We start from the raw sequence: 22,348 nt of genomic DNA on the forward strand, positions 1-22,348 counted from the left end.
GCAAAACAATGAGTCTCACTTTTCAAGGAACTTGTGGGACTGAGAAGCCACAAGCAGTGGGCAGTCAAGATATAGTACCCTAAGCACTCTATCAGGGTTGTATTCAGGTCTCCATGGAACAGACAGGTTGAACAAGGAATTAAACTGAAGGCCCATAAAAGATTCCTGAAGGAGCTGACACCTGAAGGATACACAGGAGTTCATATAGGTCAAAGAAAGGTGCAGACAATTTCAAATACCCAGGAGTCTCTAGCTCATTATTCTTTCCCCTGAATCCCGTTGCTATGGAAAAAATAATTTGAAAATGTAGTTTTACCCTATTTGTTTGCTAAATGTATCAGATGCCAAGCCTTTGCATTTTACAGAGGAAAAATGTAAAACCTTGACAATTAAGGTTTCATTTCAGTGACTTTAGCCTGGCCTATGTCAAATGTCTGCTTTGCCCAGCCTGAAGGAAGCCCATGAAACTAGAGCTCTTTTTCATGGCGTTGGTGCCCCCAAGGGTTGCTCTGAGCTTCACATCACTCGCTTGCTTTTCTGCCTTTAACAGTTTCACAACCAAAGAGGAGCAGGGGAAGACAGTGCCTCAGCTGCTGACTCCTGGGCTGATGGACGAATCTTCAGAATTCTTTAGTGCCTCAGAAGACGAAGGCCAAAGGGAATACCAAGCCAATGACTCTGACTCAGATGGGCCTATCTTGTACACCGATGACGAGGACGAGGACGAAGATGAGGATGGCAGCGGAGAAAGTAAGACTTTTCAAGAGCTAGGGAGGAGCGTGGGCGATAAACAGAAGCAGCTGCACTTTGTAAAGAATAAAAGCCTCATTAGGAACCAGACATCTGATGTTTTCTTTCCCCTCATCCTCCTTTCTCAAATTAGAAATGTATATATCCTAAAGTTTAGCTTTTGATGGGAGGCCTTTCCAGAAGATGATGTCACACGGCTGGATCTGGCCTTTGTTGAAGAGCTAGATAAGCTAGATGTGCATATTGGTATTTGTGCTAAGAATCAAAGCTTTCTAATGACAGAGGCCTTTCTCACTATGACCAAAGAGAGCCCTTCCATTCTGGGACTGTTCTTGAAGAAAGATCATTAATGCAGATTCATTGGCTTACTCATTGGAGGTGTTTGAAATTTTCACTTACTTTTATACTGTGGTTTAAAAATCGAGGAGGGAGGAATGAGTCAAGAATGCCAAATACCTCATTAGCATTAAGAGGCTGGGCACGGTGGCTCATGTCTGTAATCCCAGCATTTTGGGAGGCTGAGGCAGGTGAGTCACTTGAGGTTAGGAGTTCAAGATCAGCCTTACCAACATGGCAAAGCCTTGTCTTTACTAAAACACAAAAACCAGCCGGGCGTGGTGGCGCATGCCCATAATCCCAGCTGTTTGGGAGGCTGAGGCAGGATAATTGCTTGAACCCAGGAGGCAGAAGTTGTAGTGAGCGGAGATCACACCACTGCATTCCAGTCAGGGAGACAGAGCAAGACTCCATCTCAAAACATAATAAAAAAATGCCAAATACCTTGTTAGCATTAAACACAATCATTCATCCACAACAAGTAAGATAGTTGGCCTTCCGGGAAATAATATCACTTACGCATTAAAAATAATGGCAAAAACCACAGTTTCTTTTGCACCAACCTACTATAACTTAGAGATCTGGAAAGTGCTTTTTTTTTTTTTTTTAAGCTTTGGGCAGGATAACATGGGAGTGATTCACTGTGGGATTCAATCTGTGGAGTATGACAAGTTATTGCTTTATTAGTGATTAAATAGCCCTTTGTCAAATCCCTTTTAATTTGAACAGAGCAGAAATTAAAATAAAGCCATTATCATCCACGTGGTGTTACTTATCACCTGATGAAATTTTCAGGATTCTGCAGTAATTAAGGGTTAAAAATTCATAGACTCTGCCAGGATGGCGTCTGAGTAGACAAAAGAAGGAGACAAGGATTAACTGTACAGAGTAAAAGCAAAGGAACTTTTTTAAACTTGAAAAAGAAAAAACAATGTGCAGTCAGTCATTTCTGTGATCCACTCTCTCAGCAAAATACACTGCAGCTATCACTTTCCAAATGATAAAGTGATACGTCGAAGTTTTTTTCATGTGTCCCAATATTTTTCAGAACATTAAAAAGAAATAGCTCTTCAGTCTTTTCAAAATGAACTGCATCCAACTCAGTCTTTTTCTTTCCTTAGGTTAATTAGGATTCTCCTCCTGCATGAGGATAAAGAATTTGGTCTAGGCTCTATTTAAAGACCATGCCATGTGTAACCCGAGTGCCACTGGCTAAAAAGCCTCTCTCTCTGCATTTCTGCTCTTTGTCAATCCTCAGGTGCTTTGGCAAGTAAAATCCGACGGAGGGATACTCTTGCTATCAAACTTGGCAACAGACCATCTAAGAAAGAATTAGAGGACAAAAACATCTTGCAGCGTACATCTGAAGAAGAGAGGCAGGAAATCCGACAACAGATTGGAACCAAGTTAGTCAGGTAATTGCTACCATTTTAGGACACTACTGACTAATTTGTATTTTTCACCTTCTGAAGGTTCCTACCTAACTGGGGTCATTGTGAATTCCTTATGTACAGATAGACCTGGCCTATTGGGTCTTTTAAAGTTGGTCTTGGATGATGAACTACTCAAAGAACCCATCCTTTGGCCCAGCTAGCCAGTGGCTTTGAGGTCGCCAAAGCCTATTCCAGGGGTCAACAGACTTTGTTTTAAAGACCAGTTGGCAAACCTTTCAGGCTTTGCTGGCCAGACAGTCTCTGTTGCAGCTACACAGCTGCGCTGCTGTAGAATAAAAGCAGACATAAATAATAGATAAACAAATGAGTGTGGCCATGTTCCAATAAAACTTTATTTATTCATAAAGCTGGATTTGGCCTGCAGATCAGTTTGCTCAACAATCCTGGCCTAATATTTGAACTCACTAGCATTCCTGTGAATGCCATGAGGTTCCGCCCTGTGGACTGTGAGACTGTAGAAATAGTAGTTCCCTTCCATGGTCTGGCTCCATCCAAGTCAGGTAACCATAACCCTCATATCTACACTTCCCCCTTGCAACTTCGAGTAAATGGGTCATCTGACTTCTCTACCTGCCTTCAACCATTGTATTGGATTTTTGCTTTTACCACTAGTGACTTTACAAGTCCTTTTAACTGGCAGTTTTAACAGAAGTGAGCATTCATGTCAAAGTTCTTATTTTTGATGATCAGTTTGAACACATGTAAGAATTAGTTGTTCTGCTGACTTATTTTATCTGCATACACAACACACTGTGTAACTGGGAGAAAGGAACTGTCTAGAATCCCGGAGCAGGATTTGGAGGTGGGGGAAAATTGCTGTCCTTGCTTGGAAGTGATATAACTGGGGGCAGGATTGGCACAGAAGCTGTTGACCATTTCTCCAGAGGAAGAGTAACCCCTAAGGTACCTCCTTATAGCTGAGATGGGCAGAAAGATGTCAGAGGCAGTGGCTGTGGTGTCCATCTGAAGGGAAAGCACAGCCTACCAGGGAACCCAGTGGGAGACTTAGAGGGTCTCTCTGCTCCAGAAGCCTTCTTACGACTCTGGGAGAAATTCGGGAATGCTCACCAGTGGTCTCTCTCACTCTCATCTTAATTCAGCCCTAACCTGTGACCATTTCTGGCTTCAGGGAAAGAGCCAGCAGAAGAAAGAGGGACTAAAGTGATTAATGGTATCGAGCTGGAAAAACCTACAAGTCTAAACTTGTCATCTTACCAAGGAAAAACAAGGGGCCTCTCTGAGGCGCAGAAAGATTTAAGGAAATTTCTCAAGGACACGCAGTTACTGAGTAGCAGAACTCCTGGGCTGTCTGCCCAATTTTCTTTTGTATACTGTCTCCTGTTTTGTACTTTCTACCCTATGTAAGAGAGTATATGCTTCTAGGTTTCCTGGTTGTTTTATTGCTCTCTTTTATGTTTTGTCATGAAGAAGAATTTAAATCATTGAATAATATTTGCATAAAATAATAATGCAAATAGGGTGTATCCCTTAAAAGCAGAATATCCTTATCGTTTATCATAGGAGTAAAAAGTATGAAGTATCATATATCCACCTCAACAAATGCCAAAGTAGCAGTAAAGAAAATTGTGTAAGTTTTGTCAAAATCCTAAACAAATGAGGCGTTGTGGTCCCAGCACTTTGAGAGACCAAGGTGGGCAGGTCACCTGAGATCGGGAGTTTGAGACCAGCCTGGTCAACATGGTGAAACCCTATCTCTACCAAAAATACAAAAATTAGCTGCGCATGGTGATAGGCACCTGTAATCCCAGTTACTCAGGAGGATGAGGCAGAAACCTGGGAGGCAGAGGTTGTAGTGAGCCGAAATCATGCCACTGCACTCCAGCCTGGGCAACAGAGTGAGATTCCGTCTCAAAAAAATAAAATAAAACAATGCCAAATATCTTACTATAGGGAGAAACCCTGAAGTCATTTTCTTCAAAAATAGAAGCAAACAAAAATTCCTTAACCTTACTGTACCAAAAGTCTGGTCAAAATTATTTGTGGTAAAGAAAAGGCATAAATTATAGGAAAGATATACCATTATTATACATCATTATATACCTAGAAAACTCTAAAAACTAACCAAAAATTGCTATATGTAATAATTTCAGCAGGTTTGCCTAAGATTAACCTATTAAAAAAATCAACATTATATTTATATAACATTGATACATAGAAGAAAATACAATGAAAAGGGGAGATTGCATTCACAGAAATAACAACAACCATATTTTAAATACTTAACTATTAACTCCAGGCCCAAGAAATCCATTTCCAGAAAATCATAATGGAAGAAATGGAGGAATATGTAACTAAATGGAGAGAGAGTAAACATTTTTATCAATGAAGAAGAATCAGCAGACAAGTTAAACAAATGAGTGGTGTGAAGTTTGAGGGACAATAGATATACTTTATAGAATCAGGGTATGATGGATTCAGCCTATAAAAGGAAACCTGATAGAAATAAATGTCACCTTTTTCAGTGTGGGCCAGAGAAAAACCATCTGCCAAGATAGGATGAGAGGCCTGTGGCTACAGATTTAAAAGGTATTTGGGGCTGTGATAAATTTAATGAAAATCATCATGACCATAGCCATTGTGAGAGGTGGTTATTCAACATCCAAGTGTGGGCTTATCCAGAACTGGCAGAAATACAATCTCTAGGACAAGGCAGGAAAGTGTCCCTGTTTGGCCCCATCTGTAAAACGGAACTAACTAACCCAAGAGCTTGGGAGGATTAAAGGAGATGATACACTTAAGGTACTTTAGTACCTGGGTCATAGCAAGCACTCAATAAAATTTCCTTATTATTAATTTAAATTATTGTACAGCAGTTAAACTAGAAAAGCACATTTAAAAATTAAACTCACCGGGCGCAGTGGCTCATGCCTGTAATCCCAGCACTTTGGGAGGCCGAGGTGGGTGGATCACAAGGTCAGGAGTTCAAGACCAGCCTGGCCAAGATGATGAAACCCTGTCTGTACTAAAAATACAAAAATGAGCCAGATGTGGTGGTGGATGCTTAGAATCCCAGCTAATCCCAGCTACTTGGGAGACTGAGGCTGAAAATTGCTTGAACCCAGGAAGTGGAGGTTGCAGTGAGCCAAGATTGTGCCACTGCACTCCAGCCTGGGTGACAGAGTGAGACTCTGTCTCAAAAAGAAAAAAAACCTTAAAACTTAAACCCAATGTTGGCAAGTTTATGGGCAAATAGGACATGTATACATTGCACCTTTTCGGTATTTCTGAAGAACAGTTTAACAGTATGATATGAGAATTATGAAGCAGTCTGTTTCTTTGGATGATAATTCCATTTGAGGACTATATAAAAAGGAAATAATCCAAGGGGCAAAATGCTATGTCTTACAAAGATGTTCATTACAAGGCTTTTATAGCAATAACAAATTAAAACATACCAAATGCTCAAAAACAAGGGGCCATTGAAAATACTGAGAAGCTGACACTGTGGAATCCCATAAAGTACCAGTTTTCTGAACACTTCATCAAGGATGCCCTGGAAATGATACATATGCATGTCCTGGAAGAGCCGGGGAAGTGCAGATGTGTATTTGGGCTGGGACGGGAGTATAGGTGTGTGTTTGAGTTGGGATGGGAGTATAGGTGTATGTTTGGGCTGGGATGGGAGGCGCGTTCTCCATCTCTAATCTAACAATCCAACTGAGACAGCTTCTGTCTCTCTCTTAGAGATTAGGATTCCATTGCAACCCCCAAAAGTTCAAAAGCCTTTATAAATACATAGACTATATCGATAAAAAATGTCAATGGGCCAGGTACGGTGGCTCATGTCTATAATCCCAGCACTTTGGGAGGCCAAGGCAGGCAGATCACAAGGTCAGGAGTTCAGAACCAGCCTGGCCAACATAGTGAAACACCGTCTCTACTAAAAATACAAAAAAATTAGCTGGGCATGGTGGTGGGTGCTTGTAATCCCAGCTACTTGGGAGGCTGAGGTAAGAGAATCGCTTAAACCCGGGAAGCAGAGGTTGCAGTGAGCCGAGATCACGCAATTGCACTCCAGCCCGGGCAACAGTGCAAGACTCTATCTCAAAAAAAGAAAAGTCAATGGCTGGGCACAGTGGCTCGATGCCTATAATTCCAGCACTTTGGGAGGATGAGATGGTAGATCCCTTGAGCCCAGAAGTTTGAGACAAGCCTAGGCAATATGGCAAAACCCCACCTCTACCAAAAAAAAAAAATTAGTGGAGCTTGGTGACATGCACCTGTAGTCATTCCCAGCTACTTGTGAGGCTGAGGTGGCAGGATTGCTTGAGCCCAGGAGGTGGAGGTTGCAGTGATCTGAGATCACGCTACTGTACTCCAGCCTAGGCGACAAAGGTAGACCCTGTCTCACAAAAAAATGAAAGAAGTTAATAGATCAGAGTTTTCACTGTTACTAAAATGTAAATTTTACAGAATTATTTTTGTACAAACAAAGTGCATCTAATCACTGTCATTGAACACAGTTCCAGCCATAGAGAACTCCATGTCTAATGAGAGACAGAATTATATGTTGCACGATGGGGTCATGTGAAAAGCACAAACATCTAAGTCAAAGGACTTGAGTATGAATTCTGGCGCTAGCATTTACTAGTGTTTTACCTTAGGCGTTCCTCATCTTTCATCTCTTCATCTGTAAAATTGGAACTGGCTGCTACCTTGCTGAATTGTTTTGAGGATTCAAGATCATGTAAACTAAGCACCTAGCACACACAGTACTTGGATTTTTAAAACTGACTAAATGATGGCTGTAATTATTATCTTTATAATTACCTGTGTGATAAGTGTTTTAATAGATGTATAGTCTGTTTATAAATTGCTGTAAATGAGCAAAGAACCAGGAGCCTTTAATTCTCATTTTCAGGAGATGCCAAATGCCTATCTTCAAGATATTATTTTAATCATCTGTAGGGTTTCAGTGGATGGAAAGGGAGAGAAAGACAACCCAGAGGGAAGAGACACCATAAATAAAAAAAGGGTGGCTTATTGTGGGCATAGTATATTGATAGTACAGCTATGTAGCACAGGATACTTGGGGATATGGATGGCAGAAAACCTGGCTGGCATAGATGTAGATATTCAATATGTTCTTTTGTCTGCTCAGTTAAGTTAGTTTCAAGGTAGCACTGATGAAGATCACAGTTTAACAAACATTTTAATGAAATATTTAAAGTATCATTAATTTCAATTCTTCTTACCATTTCTGTCATAGCCATAAACATTTAGAATTGGTAATACTATCTCATATTAAGATTACCCGGCCAGGCATGGTGGCTCACACCTATAATCCCAGCAACCTGGGAAGCCCAGGCAGGAGGATTGCTTGAGGCCAAGAGTTCAAGACCAGCATGGACAACATATCAAGACCCCATCTCTACAAAAATAAATAAGCAAAATTAGCTGGGCATGGTGGTACATGCCTATAGTCTCAGCTACTTGGGAGGCTAAGGTAGGAGGATTGTTTGTGCCCAAGAGTTGAAGGCTGTAGTGATTCATGATCACACCACTGCTCTCCAGCCTGGGCAACAGAGCCAGACCCTTTCTCTTTAAAAACAAGTACTTTTTATGTATTTTTATTTAATTTGCACAAATTCAGCCTATGCCCAGAGACAGCTTTTCTCCCTGATTAACAATAAATTAATAATGTAAACAAGACCAACAACTAAGTTATAAAAGGTTATTAGGACATTCAGCTCTCATGTACAAATAGCAACTAATCACAAACGTGCTTGGGTTTTCTTGAAGGCAGATGGGAAGGACCTATAACTTTATATATAATATATTCATTTGAGGTCCCAAAGCAGCATTTCACTTATACCACTGTGCAGCATAGATTGGTCATCTCAGTTGGTGGGAACGACTGAACAACAGCCTGTTATAGACCCTAATGAGCTGTATAGTATTTAGGCTATAAGATAAGCTCTAACAGAGGCCAAAGACTACAGTGGTTCAAACTAGGTATGTGTATTTCCTTTTCATATGACAGTACCCAGGTAAGTAGGCCATCCAGCATGAGGGGGAGCACAGCTTCTTGAGGTCAGCCTAGCACCCATGTTCCTTCTGTCTTGCTGCTCTCCCGTCCCTCTGAATGGTCTCATCTGCAAGATCCAAAGCTGACTCACACCACCATGCTGAAGTTCTAGCCTGCGGAAAAAGGAAAGAGAAAAAAGGGAACACACATCCAGGCATTTTAAGGATGAGAAGGGGAAATAACAAACATCATTCTGCTCACATCCCATTGGAGAAACCCAATCACAACATCACACCTGGCTTCTAGGGAGGTGGAAGTCTGTAGTCAGGTGCCTAGCTAACATTCAGGCCTATCTGTTGCTAAAAGGAAGGGAGACTGCGTGATGGGGGTCAGTGAGCAGCCTCAGCCATGATCCATAGTCTCCAAACTAATGAGAAGGAGACTTTTATTTTGCAGCTTTAAAAATGGTTTTTTCTTTCTCAAAACATGAAAAATAGAACTTTGTTGTTTTATTTTGAGTCTCCTACTAGGGTACCTTGTTTGTAACCTTAATATATCCTTTTTGTCATCATAGGAGGCTGAGCCAGAGGCCCACGTCTGAAGAATTAGAGCAAAGAAACATCCTAAAACGTGAGTATTCTATACTGTAGAATGATTCCTTGTGTAATCGTTAACAAGCTGCCTCTACAGGTGGTGCATTTATCAGTAAGAAACCATTATATATTCGTTTACTCATGATGGACTGAAATGGTCCATTTATGTTACATTTACATGTAATTGTTTATATATTTTTTAATTTCTTGAATTGTGTATTTTATTTTATGGCTTTGAGCCTTATATCCACCCCTCTTCAGACCAGAGTCATGGTCATGACAATTGCATTTAAGAAAGATGAAATATATTCCATGTATTCTTTCATCCACATGTTAAATAGAAAAAGAATGCTCTAGTCTTCCTGCAAATAATGTCAAAGGCCAAAAGAATCTGCAAATAAATAAATCAAATATTCCTATTTTATTATTAATAATATAGTTTGTTGCTAGTTTAACAAATGACTCAAAACAAAATTTTCAATCCATTTCTTTCCTATGTTGTGATTCCTTCTTGAGTTGCTTATAATGTCTCAGACTAAAAAGTTCTCCATTCGTCTTCCTATTTTTCCCTCTATTCTCTCTGACTTTAGTTTTCACTCATCCCTGCAGTAGTATTTATTGGAGTTAGTGTGTTAAAGCTAGAAAACTAATAGAAATGAAGTTTATCATGCTACTGTCTGCCGATGTGGTCAGACACGGCAGTGAGTTGAGAAACAGATATTTTTTAATTGAGCCTAGCTGTAGTTTTATATATTATTAATCCAGTTTCAAAAGATCTTTTTATTGCATAAAATATCAAAGAGCATGGGTAAAACTCCGGATAGTACTGCAATAATAATGACCCATGGTGTGGGGGAAATGCTTGTCAACCAGGCTTTTTGAGTTATCTTGTCCTGCTAGAAGACCCCTCCTCTTCAATCCAAGTTACTTCCTTTCCTTTGGGAAAAAAAACTTTTAGTAGCATATTGTATTACAGTTGTGGGTATGAAATCAATTCAACAGTGAATATGAACTACCATCCACCCAGTCTGTGGGATCACTTTCTTCAGAATGCTTTTTTTCTGGCTTTTTTGGAACATAACTAGAATACAGTCCCAAGGACTTAAGTGGCTACAAATGTACAGAAAAGCCAGTTGGGAGGAGGAAAAATTTGTGGTTAGAAAAGAAGGAAAATTTTATGTTTTTGCTTTTCTGAGGAAGAGTAGAAGCAGCATCTAATTTTGATAATAAACCAAAAAAATTCATTGCTTTCCATCATAGGTTCCTGGGAAATACTTGTTGAATTAAGTTTTAAGCAAGCTCAAATGCAGACCCTAAGCTCCTAAAAAACACAGAGATTATGTCTTGCTGGATGCCTGATCCAATACCTAGAAAAAAAAAAAGGAAGACCAATTTTTAGGTAAATATTTCTTGATCCTGTGAGATTAACAGTGCCAAACCACACTGGAATTTAGTTATTTGAGGAACTGTTTCATAGATCTAGAAACTTACCGCACATTGATCTTATGTGTTGCATTGGCCTTTATATCCTGTTTTCCTGGAGGAAAGCGTGAGAGAGACACTTCAGATTTGACTCCAGCCTTTTTTTCCTTCCTTCTAAGTTCACCTAAGCTTGTTTATTTCTGGAAACAGAGACATATTTTCATTCTGGATAAGCTGATAAGTTGGCTTATGATCTCTTGACCCAGTATTGTACAGCCAAGGAAGGCAGAAGAAAACTGGGAAAGGTCATCTTTCCCTGAGCAGTCACAGGAAGCTGAATGGCCTACCTTACCCTCCATTCAGCCCGTTTGCCTCTTTCTTGGTTCTTCCACATAGATTGCTCTTGTTTGTTTATTTGTATGTTTCATCTCCATCTTTTGTTCAAGAACAGTTGAAAAGTGAGTGTGTGATACAGTGTGGTTTTTAAGGACACTTACTTTAACTAGGTCATCTTTTTTTTTTTTTTTTTTTTTTAACTGAGATGGAGTCTCACTCTGTTGCCCAGGCTGGAGTGCAGAGATGCAATCTCGGCTCACTGCAACCTCCACCTCCTGGGTTCAAGTGATTCTCCTGCTTCAGCCGCCCAAAGTAGCTGGGACTGCAGGCGTGCACCACCACACCTGGCTAATTTTGTATTTTTAGTAGAGACGGGCTTTCACTATTGTTGGCCAGGCTGGTCTTAAATTCCTGACCTTGTGATCTGCCTGCTTCGGCCTCCCAAAGTGCTGGGATTACAGACATGAGCCACCGTCCTGGCACTAACTAGGTCATCTTTTCTTGACAAACTAGAAACCTAATTTACAGAACAAAACATTCAACAGTTTTTAGAGCCCATGAGTTTAATAAACATGAGTCAGATGCAAATAAATACTGTTCATTTTCATTGGTGACCACAAGAAAAGTGATATTTCTTAGTGTCATTCCCCATACCACTCCTTACTTGATGTCCTTCCTAATTATTTTGGTGATACTAGAACTTTTTAAAAATATATATATATATAACATTTAGTTATGCATTTTAGAACCAGTTCCTGCAAACTGATTAAAAAAGCAACTTTTAGTACTTAAAAGGTAAACTTTTGCTAATCAAGAAAAGTGATGTATTTAGCTAAGAATGTAATTCTAGCTATGTCGTCTATAGAGAAAAATGTATTAGGACATTGAATTCTGCATGTATTTTCCCCCAATATTTTATTATGAAAATTTTTAAACATGAAGAAAAGTTGAAGGAACTTCACAGTAAATCCCCCAACATCTACCATCTATAATCTATCGTTAACATCTTGCTTTATGACATATCTGTGCATCTGTTGATCCAGCTTTTTTAAACACACTTTAAGTTTATGCATGTTTTTTAATATGTTAAAAACACCCACATGAGGCCAGGTAAGGTGGCTTATGCCTGCAGTCTCAAAGCCCTGGGAGACCAAGGCAGGAGAATTGCTTGAGGCTAGGAGTTTGAGACCCGCCTGGGCAATATAGCAAGATCTCATCTCCACCAAAAATGGGGGGGGGGGGGGAATCTACATGGAAACATGTAAAAAGCAAAAAGAGAAACAAACCTGCAACAAATGTTGGCTTTTTGAATCCATTTTATCTGAATTAACAACTCAAGAATATAATATTCCAGTTGCTGGTACTTTTGTACTTTTCTTTCTCCTCCTTTTAGCTCATCCACAAAATTCTCTGGGTAGCACTGCTCACCAGGTGGGCTTCCTGTAGTACCCGTTGCTGTTTAACCACATGTTTTATTTGTTTATTTATGGAAAACACTTCCTGCGGCTTGTCAGAAATATTCACCCCTCTCTACTCGGATGAGAGTCACTGAGAGCAAGATTTGTCAATGAACCACCTCACTTCCTTCATAAATATCCCTCCAGCCTGTTTAAAATGACCAGAGATTTACATTCTACTTTATAATTAGTCCTTTAGTGAATCAAAAATGAAGGAAGCATACAAAAAACTTGGTGAATTTTTAAATTCTGAGTTTAAGGTTTAATCTTGACTTTATGAAAGATTTTACAATGACTGTTAAATAAGATTCAGAGAAGCTGACATGGTAGCTCATGCTGGTAATCCCAGCTACTTGGGAAGCTAAGGCTGGAGGATCACTTGAGGCCTGGAGATAAGACCAGCCTGGGCAACATAGGGAGAGCCCATTTCTACAAAATAAAAATAAAGATTCAGGCCAGGCGCTGTGGCTCATGCCTGTAATACCAGCATTTGGGGAGGCTAAGGTGGGCAGATCACAAAGTCAGGAGACTGAGACCATCCTGACTAACACAATAAAACCCCATCTCTACTAAAAATCCAAAAAATTAGCTGCGTGTGGTGGTAGGTGCCTGTAGTCCCAAGCTACTTGGGAGACTGAGGCAGGAGAATCTCCTGAACCTGGGAGGCAGAGGTTTCAGTGAGCCAAGATCATGCCACTGCACTCCAGCCTGGGTGACGGAGCAAGACTCTGTCTCAAAAAATAAATAAATAAAAATAAAAATGAAGATTCAGAGGAACAGTCATGTTGGCTTCCCTCTACCTCTCACCCTCCTCTTCTAACTTCACTAAAAGTACAATTTCGAACATGGAAAATGTAAAGAAGTCAGTTCCTGATGTCAAAAATGAATTCAGTTCTCTAACTGCAGTTGGCCTGGCTCTTTTCAGGCATCAGTTACCTAGTAGCACTACTTGTACAGTACGCTTAATAAGGCAAAACTTTCTGATATTCCCTTGAAGGAAATGTCATTTTTGCATATTTAATGAAGACTGGAGCATTCGTTAGCTTTGGGATGTATTATAGCCAATATTTTCATCCTTGAAAAGTACCTTAAAAATATAGCATAAACACTGCATAAGAAGAATGGACAAAAGTGTTTTAAGAATTATATTTTCCCAGCCGAGGCAGACAGATCACCTGAGATCAGGAGTTCAAGACCAGCCTGGCCAACATGGTGAAACCCCATCTGTACTAAAAATACAAAAAATTAGCTGGAGATGATGGCATGCATGTGTAATCCCAGCTACTAGGGAGGCTGAGTCAGGAGACTCACTTGAACCTGAGAGGTGGAGGTTGCAGTGAGCAGAGATCCACTGTACTCAGGCCTGGGCAACAAAGCAAGACTCTGTCTCAAAAAAAAAAAAAAAAAAAAAAAGATTATATTTTCCTTAAATGTCATCAATATCACTAACAATATCATCCATTTTTATCAACAATATCAACAATTTTATTTTTATTTTCACTATCTCATCACCTTGTAAAGCTCTGGTTCGAATCACAGGAACCACAGTGGTGTTTGTTTTTTATGTATTTTGAAAATTCACAAGCTTCATCCAACTCATATAAGGTAATTCTTGAACCTGAGTATGCATTTTTAAGGATATGGAAGGGTATATATTTTGAGAAGCAATTAAAAACCTACAATACTTTCATAGGAAGAAATGTAAATTATAGCAAAATTTGTTTGACTGGCACGAAATGAAAGGATATTAACTCATTTCTTGTCTTGTGGATGATTACAGTTTATGTTCACTCTCTGTCTAATCACCTTCTTTCTTATGCATTCAAGTTATTATTTCAGAAGAACACAAAATCTTTTCCCTTTTCGGAGAAGGAAAACTGATAGAAAATTTAACCTGTTCAACTAACACATATAGATGTTGCAAATATTGAATGCTGATATTTTATTCACAGTGAGAATAGTCTTAGTTGTAAGAATTCTATTTGAATTTTAAAATAAATATGTTTCATACCTGTCATGGATTTAAAAAAATTTTTTTTAACTCAAGCCGGGAGGCAGAGGTTACAGTGAGGCAAGACCATGCCACCGCACTCCAGCCTGGGTGACAGAGCGAGATTCTGTCCCAAAAAATAAAATAAAAGTAAATAAACAGAAGAAGTTTTCTTTTTTCAACCTTTCGGTCAAATCTTTATACAGTGTGATTTTCCTTCAAAAGAGTTCATAATAACACTTTCTAAAACATGGTCTATCATAAGTATCAGTATCTAAGAAGCAAAATGTACGCTCACTGATCGAACAGATGATGAGCTAAAGGAAGCAACAGAGAGAAGTTCCTCTAGTAAGCAACAAACAGCAAAACCTGAAGGATGTTTATTTCTTTAAAAATTTTGGACATTTTTCTTTAAATCCCATCTGTTGGGCAGCATAAAATTGTACTACTTGGTGAATCACTAGAGAAAGAGAAGACTTTGGAAAGGCAAAGTCACAAGAAAATAAATAATTTCCACCCACAGTACATCATAACCTCATTTAGAACATTCTGGTTTGAAAGCAAAGTCCAAGGAAATGCTTACATTCTGCTTCTATGGAAACCAAGGAAGACAAATCAAATATTTTGGTTGGATTTGAATGGAAATCAGCAGCTCAGACATGCATCGGATGGTTCTAATTTGCTCTTTTAATATGTCTCCGATTTTCACATGAAGGCCAGATTCAGAAGTAAATTTTTATCTGAATTCTGGTGAATTGTGCTTATAAGCCCATGAGATGATCAGCAATGGAGGGCTTTCATTAGAACATGGACACTCCTGTGTTTTGTTTTGTTTTTTAAGCATAGAACAAGATATCAGGAAGCAAAAACGTTTAAAATTAGCAAACCAGTCCTACAAAAAAGAAACATATACATATATATGTGTGTGTGTATGTGTCTGTATAAGATGATCAACCTTTCTACAAAATCTTTTGACAACTTGTTAATGATGTTGGTGTAGTATTTGATCATTGTTTGTTAGAGTCACATGATTGTGGCCTGATATATTTTTCTGATTATAAAATCATCTATAGTAACCGTCATCATGACCTTCCCCCTTTAATAAACAGAAAAGAATGAAGAAGAGGAACAAGAAGCAAAAATGGAACTTAAACGCAGACTCAGCAGAAAGGTGATGAAATCGTGACTATTAGTGAACATATGTGTTTTGAGATATACTTTTGTTTTTTAAAAATACTAATCTTCTCTCTATATGTAAATTCGCTGTTTAGAAATAGTTGCTCCTATTAGCAATTATGATGTTTGTAATCATAAACATCAAAATCACCAGCCTGGGCAACATGGTGAAACCCTATCTCTACAAAAAGTACAAAAATTAGCCAGCTTGGTGGCACATGCCTGTAGTTCTAGCTACTCAGGAGGCTGAGGTGGGAAGACTGCTTCAGACCGGGAGGCAGAGGTTTCTGTGACCTGATATCATGCCACTGCACTCCAGGCTGGGAGATACAGTGAGACTCTGTCTGAAAAAAAAAAATTAATATAATGCACATGCTATAAATGATGTTTATAATTGTATGTTCTATTAATTTTGATAAATTAACAATCAAGGGTTTTAAAATTGCATTTACTCCATGAAAATATGTATCCTGTGTGAAAATTTTTAAAGACACAAAAAAAAGAAAAATATAAAATCATATGTCTTTCATTCAGAGATGGCCATTATTAACATTTCAATGCATATATTTCTATTTTTAAAAATTGTTTTGAGCCAGGTGCAGTAGCACGAACCTGTAGTCCCAGCTACTTGGAAGCTGAGGCAGGAGGATTGCTTGGGGCCAGGAGTTCAAGACCAGCCTGGGCAACATAGTGAGAGCTTGTTTCTCCCCCCCAAAAAAATTAATTACAAATTAATCTCATTTGATTAGAACAAGGAAAAAAGAAGTGAAAAAAGTCTTTAATAGTAATAAAAATTATTCATTAAAATGCTTGCACTTTCCATTTAGTGTTGGAAATATTAAATGAATAAATATTTTGTTACTCCTGAAGATTTCCCACTATTCCACATCAGAGCTGGGTAAGTAATTTATAACGTGAAGTTGATTATCCAGCCTGCCTGCTACAGGGCTACCCAGATTGACAAATGTCTCACCTCCCAAACTCAGACAATTGTTGCCACCTATTTATGAATATATAAATCTGATGTTAGGGCCATCACTTTTTTCTGTGTTAAAATAATAATAGCCTTTGGAAAAATTAAGCACCATCAGAGTTTATGTTTCATTATAAATCCTAATAATTCTTCAGACATACCTTTTGCACCTAAAAAAGAATAAAGTGACTAAAACATGACATCTCCATGAAGTGCAACCTGACCCACATTTTTGTGGGCTGGCCAGGGAGTCTGCAACAGAAGCATGTAGGTGCAGGTCAGCCTGTAGCACTGGTAGCTACCTTATGATTGGCACAGTCCTGAAGACAGACTGGATGGAGAATTTCTAACCTTTGTTGACATTGGCCACTTTCCTTCTAGCCAGTCCTCAGGAGCAATGGCTTCTCTACCTCCTTATTTCCACCTGCCCCAAAGTGGCAACAAGAAGCTAGCGATATAGATTGGGCAGCAACTACAGTATAACAGATCATTAGATTATTCTCTCTCCTGTCCATTGCCTACCAGGGCTCTATGAAGATAGAGAGAGCCATAGTTGGGACATTCCAGCTCAAATGGGCTCAGGGTATGGGTCTAGGCCTTCTAAAAGTCCTTGAGTGCTTTGAATATTCGAATATTGGCTTAGTTCAGGAGGAAATTGACAGGAAAGGGCTGTTAATGACTACAGGATATAGACCCAGTGCAAAATAAGGAATATTTCTGGACAGATGCAGTGGCTTATACCTGAAACCCCAGCACTTTGGGAGGCTGAGATGGGAGAATTGCTTTAGCCCAGGAGTTCAAGACCAGCATGGGCAACATAGAGAGATCCCCACTTTGTTTAAATAAATAAGTGATATCTCCAAAGAGGACCACTTAGATGATGGGTAGTCTGGCTGTATACAGAGTACATATAAGAGAAAGATATGAAAATGGGCCCTATGGCTAACATAGAGGTCTAAGTCTACCTCTCTGGAGATAACTATATGAAACCACCCAACTAAGAAAGGCCAAAAAGAGAGTGAACCTCAGTAGCAGAGAGTAGATGATGCATGTTTACCAGGGGCCAGCTTTCTTTCACCTGTTAGAATCATTTCAGCCTTATTCTTCAGTTTGAGAACAGACTCAGAGAGAAAAGCAATGTAATTACAAATCTGAGTTTGAAAAAGACCACAAAAAGGAACCCAAGTTGTTAGAAGGATCTTTAAGGTTGGAGTTGATTTTAAGCAGTGATGGCCTCAAGGAAGTACAGTTCTCCATCAACTATCTCCTCCCCATTCTTGTACATTGGCTTTTCTGGCCAAGGGCATGTGTCCGATTGGGGTCTTATCCTTATTATGAATAGCTTAAGGACAGTGGTGCTATAGGCGCACCCTTTATTGGAGCCTTTCTATGTCATAACTTTGTGCATTTCTGAATGTATGGGAACAGGTTTTTCTTTCCATTATAGGAACAGCTTTTTCTTTCTATTTCTAAATGGAAACAATTTTAGGATATTATAGGAACAGGTTTTTCTTTTCATTTCTAAAAATTCCATGACTTTTGTCTTGCTACTTCAATCACCAAATCAGCCATTCCTTATCTGGGTTACTATTGTGTCTGTACATTGCATGTTCCTTGCGTCAGGGAAGACAGACCTTTATCACAGTGCCAGGCAAGTTGGGGGAGATAGCATAATGCAGGTGGTTGCCAAAGACTGTGACCTACCTAAAATGATGATTTTTTATAGTCTCAAAAATTAGGGCACACTGCTTTCTAGTTCTCATTAAAAATTCCCAAGATGCTGTTGCCTTTTTTCTTTTTTTCTTTTTCGTTAACCTGAAAGTGACCTTATTTAACCATAACTTTGAAGTGTTCTCTATAGAAAACTTGCCACCATGAGGCTGTAAGTGGTTTACTGAACTCTGCCTTTTTCTTTGTCCTCCTGCAGCTCAGCCTGAGACCCACAGTGGCAGAGCTACAAGCTCGAAGGATCCTGCGATTTAACGAGTACGTAGAAGTCACGGATTCTCCCGACTATGACCGCCGAGCAGACAAGCCCTGGGCCAGGTTAACACCGGCAGACAAGGCAAGAATCCCAGTGGCTTTTGTGTTGATTGTATTGCTTTTCTGGAAGCTCCAATACCCATATTTCTCCTACTTAAGTCATCTTAGGGGATGAGATCTTACCAAATATTACAACCGTTTTCTACCTCTGATTATTTAAACCACTCAAGTGATACATTTAGTGATAACAATGTAGTTCTTTCAACTAAGTCTCAGAGAAAAGTAGTTCTTATTTATTACATACCCTACTGCTTTTATACCTAGATGGGGAGGGCTTTCTCACATCTAGGATTTATCCTTCCTTTAGAAAATATAACTTACACAACTTACCATTTTAAAGGAATATGTTAACAATAGAAAGTTTTGATCTTTGTCAAGTCTGGCACACTTTTAATAGAAATGACAAGACACCAAATAGTTTTGGCTGTGTGGACCGTAGAATCTTTGCTGCAACTGCCCAGTTCTGCCACGGTAGCATGAAAACAGCCACAGACAATGTGTAATTAAATGGACATGTATATGTTCCAATAAAACTTTATCTACAAAAACAGATGGTGGGCCAGATTTGGCCTGCAAGTCATGATTTACCAACCCCTAATCTAAATCATTGCACACAATTCATGAAAAATGAAATATACAGTGCGTTCTATTAATGTTGAAAGACTTCTGCCTTGTGAGTACCATGGTTCCATAGGCAAAGATTTGTGCCAGCCATTTTAAAATTGTTCTAATTTTTCTCTCTTAGCAAAATCTGGTATTGAATAAACTCATGCTATACCCAGTCTTTTTTTTTTAATTGTAAGTACTTTTGCTTAAACATGCAGCATCTTAGCTAAAATTAGGCATTTAATCACACGTAATCACACTCTGTGCTGACTCTTTTTAATAGGAAGCTTAATGATTTAAAGTACCTACTACGTATCAAGCACATACTGGAGATGTAGATTAGAAATCCTTAGTTCATAAGTAGACATGAAAAGTAAGAAGGAATAAGATCACAAAGGAAGAATGTTCAAAACAAGAATAGAAGAGAAGGAGGCTGAGAAAAGCACTCCAGGGACTTTTTAGGAAGAAGCAGCAGAAGAATATTGAGAAGAAACATCTGTGACATGGGGAAAGAGGAGAAACTGGTAGCACAGCAGCCTAGAAGGACTGTGTCAGGGAGGACGGCCACGTGTGTGCAGTGACATGGTGAGAGGAAGCATTTTGGTGGCCTGAAGGGTGGAAGCCTGTGGTGGAAACAACGGGATCAAACACAGTCCTGAGAATTTGGGCTCTGAAAGGTAGCGGTATGATAAGGCAGTCGTTCAACATATGGCTGGTAATTGTGAAGGTTCATGAGTTTGGGTACATACATTTGGAAGCTGAGATAGGGTATCAAAGGAGTGATATTTTTTAAATTTATGGGAAATACTCAAGCAATTTTTTATGCTGTGAAGGAGTCAAAAGAAATGGAGAGTTTGAACATATAGGAGGAAAAGTCAGTAACTGATAGAGTGGGCAAAATTATGGAGTAGGAGGTCTGTGCTTATGGGGAAGAGGCAAAGAGTAGTCCCTTGAGGACGGGAGGGAGAGCCTTGGCTGAGGAAGCTACAAAGTCATAGCTCATTGTGCTTTTACTCATTATGAATGAGGTTGAGCATAGTTTCATATGCCCGTTGGTCATTTGGATTCCACTCCACTGAAGTGCCTTTTGCTCATTTTCTTTTGGATTGTCAATTTCTTCTGATTCATACGAGTTCTTCATTATTCCAGTTATATATATATATATTGCAAATATTGATTTAACAAGATTCTTAACTTAATACAGTTGAATTTATCATCCTTTTTCTTCATGGCTTATGATTTTGTTTCTATTTTTAAAAATTCTTTGCATACTAAAATGATAGATATATTCTCATATGTTGTCTTCTAAAGTGTTTATAGTTTTGCTTTTGACATTTAACTTTTTATTTACATGGAGTTGTGTTTTGGGGAAGGTATAAGATATGCATTCAGTTTTCTTGGTCATCTGTATTATGTGTTTGTTTTCTATGTTATTATTTGCTCTTTTCTCTTCTTCTCCCTAATTTCTGGGGCTTTATTGACTGTTCTGTTCTAACCTAAGATAGACTACTCTCCAGTTCCTTCATTTTCATCTTTCCTTCCTTTCTGATACAAGCATTGAAGGTTAGAAATGACTCTGTGTCAGCGATTTGCAACCTTGGCTACACATTGGAATCACCTACAGATCTTGAAGAAGGTGGATGCCTGGGTCGCATCTCTAGAGATCCTGATCTCATTGGTCTGGGTTGTGGCCTTAAGTATTGGGATTCTTAAAGTATGTAGTCAGTAATTATAAATGTCTCATCTAACCTTGAAAACAATATGTGTTCTACAGTTTGAGGGTGTGCAAATTTTCCTGTCAGACCAATTTTGTTAGTTCTATTCAGATTTCTGTGGCCTTAGTTATTTTTTAGTCTGTTTGATCCATCAGATAACAAACAAGACATGTAAAATCTCCCACTATGTGTGTTTGTTTTAACTTCTCCTTATAATTCTGTCAATTTCGCTTCATTTATTGTGAGGTGTGTCATTAGATATATGTGTTTAGAGTGCCTACATTTTCTTGATGAAACTTGTTATGCTGCTCTCTCTATCTCAAGATATGCTTTCCGTTGTAAAGTTTGTTTTTTCAAATATCATTTAAACTAGATAATCCACGTGCATTATTTTAGACGACCTTAGTACTATGAATTGAAGCAGAAGACCTCTATGATATCTAACTCATGGCTTAAAATGTTCAGGGTACATTTCATTCCTCCCTGCCTATCCCCTTACTTTCTAAGCACCAACTTGCAATTTTTTGTTTGTCATTGAAGGGTCAGATATTCTAGCTTACCCTTGCACTGAAAGTATCCCATTTGGTCCCCAACTTATGGAGAGAGAATTATTTATTAGACCTGGGTGGCTTTTGTCTGTCTTCTGAATTTTACCAAGTCATAAAGATGACTGCTCAAAGTCACTAGATTTAATACAAATGCCCTCAAGGTCAAAGCCAGTTTTGTTGCTCACTTACCTTATTTCACTGGGCACGATATATTTTTCCTCATTCTTGTCAATGTATTGTAGCAGGAGCGGCCGTGGGAAATGGATCTCTCGGACACCGAATACAGGAGGAATAAGTTTATTCGGCCGGGAGCAAGGTGGCATAGTTGCCTAACAGCCAAGCTCACCTAACAAAGGAAGGTTCCTTCTTTATATAGGCTTATACTTCAGATGTTACACGTGGAAGAATCTAGGTTTATAGCTTAACATATGAAAAGGGTCTCAGTTTACAGTCTCAGGAATTACATATGAAAAGGGTTTCGGTTTACAATCTTAGGAATTACATATGAAAAGGATCTCGGTTTACAGTCTCAGGAATTACATATGAAAAGGACTTTGGTTTACGGTCTTAGGAATGAAGAGGGGAAGCTTACAGTCTTAGAAAAAAGGGGAGGTTGATCTGAGATGCCTGGGTCTCCCTCTTCAGTATTTTTTATTCTTTTCCCAGCGGTTTAGTACATTTAAAGCAGCTTTTAGATGCTATGTTTAGCATTTTAATTGTTTTTCAGTAGAAGAGTTAGTCAAGGCATCTGATAAGCCATTTTGCTAGAAATCGTCCTGCGTTCTACACCTGGTGCAAGGTTTCTTCCATCCTCCTTTCCTTTCAGTTGTGGGCTTTGGGTCATTCACCTCTCATTTAGTAGCTCCTAGTTGACCCTGCTCTAGTCACCATTTCTGTGCAGTGACCTTCCCCAAAACTTAATGGTTGAAAACAGCCAATATTTTGTACCTTACAGATTTT

At 39.0% G+C, this 22,348-nt stretch overlaps 1 protein-coding gene and 1 long non-coding RNA gene across 20 annotated transcripts in view; one reads left to right on the plus strand and one right to left on the minus strand.

Annotated features, from left to right (window-relative positions):
• Positions 1 to 22,348, plus strand: part of PHACTR2 (phosphatase and actin regulator 2) — a 287,718-nt gene that overhangs the window by 236,673 nt on the left and 28,697 nt on the right. For all 19 annotated transcript variants that reach the window (XM_054254482.2, XM_054254484.2, XM_078370210.1 and 16 more), the window contains 5 exons: positions 551 to 750; positions 2,345 to 2,501; positions 9,104 to 9,159; positions 15,437 to 15,498; positions 18,404 to 18,541. In XM_054254482.2, coding sequence (XP_054110457.1) covers positions 551 to 750; positions 2,345 to 2,501; positions 9,104 to 9,159; positions 15,437 to 15,498; positions 18,404 to 18,541 — 613 coding nt within the window. The remainder of the gene's footprint in view (positions 1 to 550; positions 751 to 2,344; positions 2,502 to 9,103; positions 9,160 to 15,436; positions 15,499 to 18,403; positions 18,542 to 22,348) is intronic.
• On the minus strand, positions 7,697 to 21,752 carry LOC118153000 (uncharacterized). Its single transcript, XR_004742125.3, has 3 exons — positions 21,578 to 21,752; positions 10,614 to 10,744; positions 7,697 to 8,702 (listed from the first exon to the last, which is right to left on the minus strand). It is a non-coding gene; the product is annotated as an uncharacterized LOC118153000 (long non-coding RNA).

The sequence above is a fragment of the Callithrix jacchus genome, chromosome 4, assembly GCF_049354715.1.
Source record: "Callithrix jacchus isolate 240 chromosome 4, calJac240_pri, whole genome shotgun sequence".
NCBI classification, from domain to species: Eukaryota; Metazoa; Chordata; class Mammalia; order Primates; family Cebidae; genus Callithrix; species Callithrix jacchus.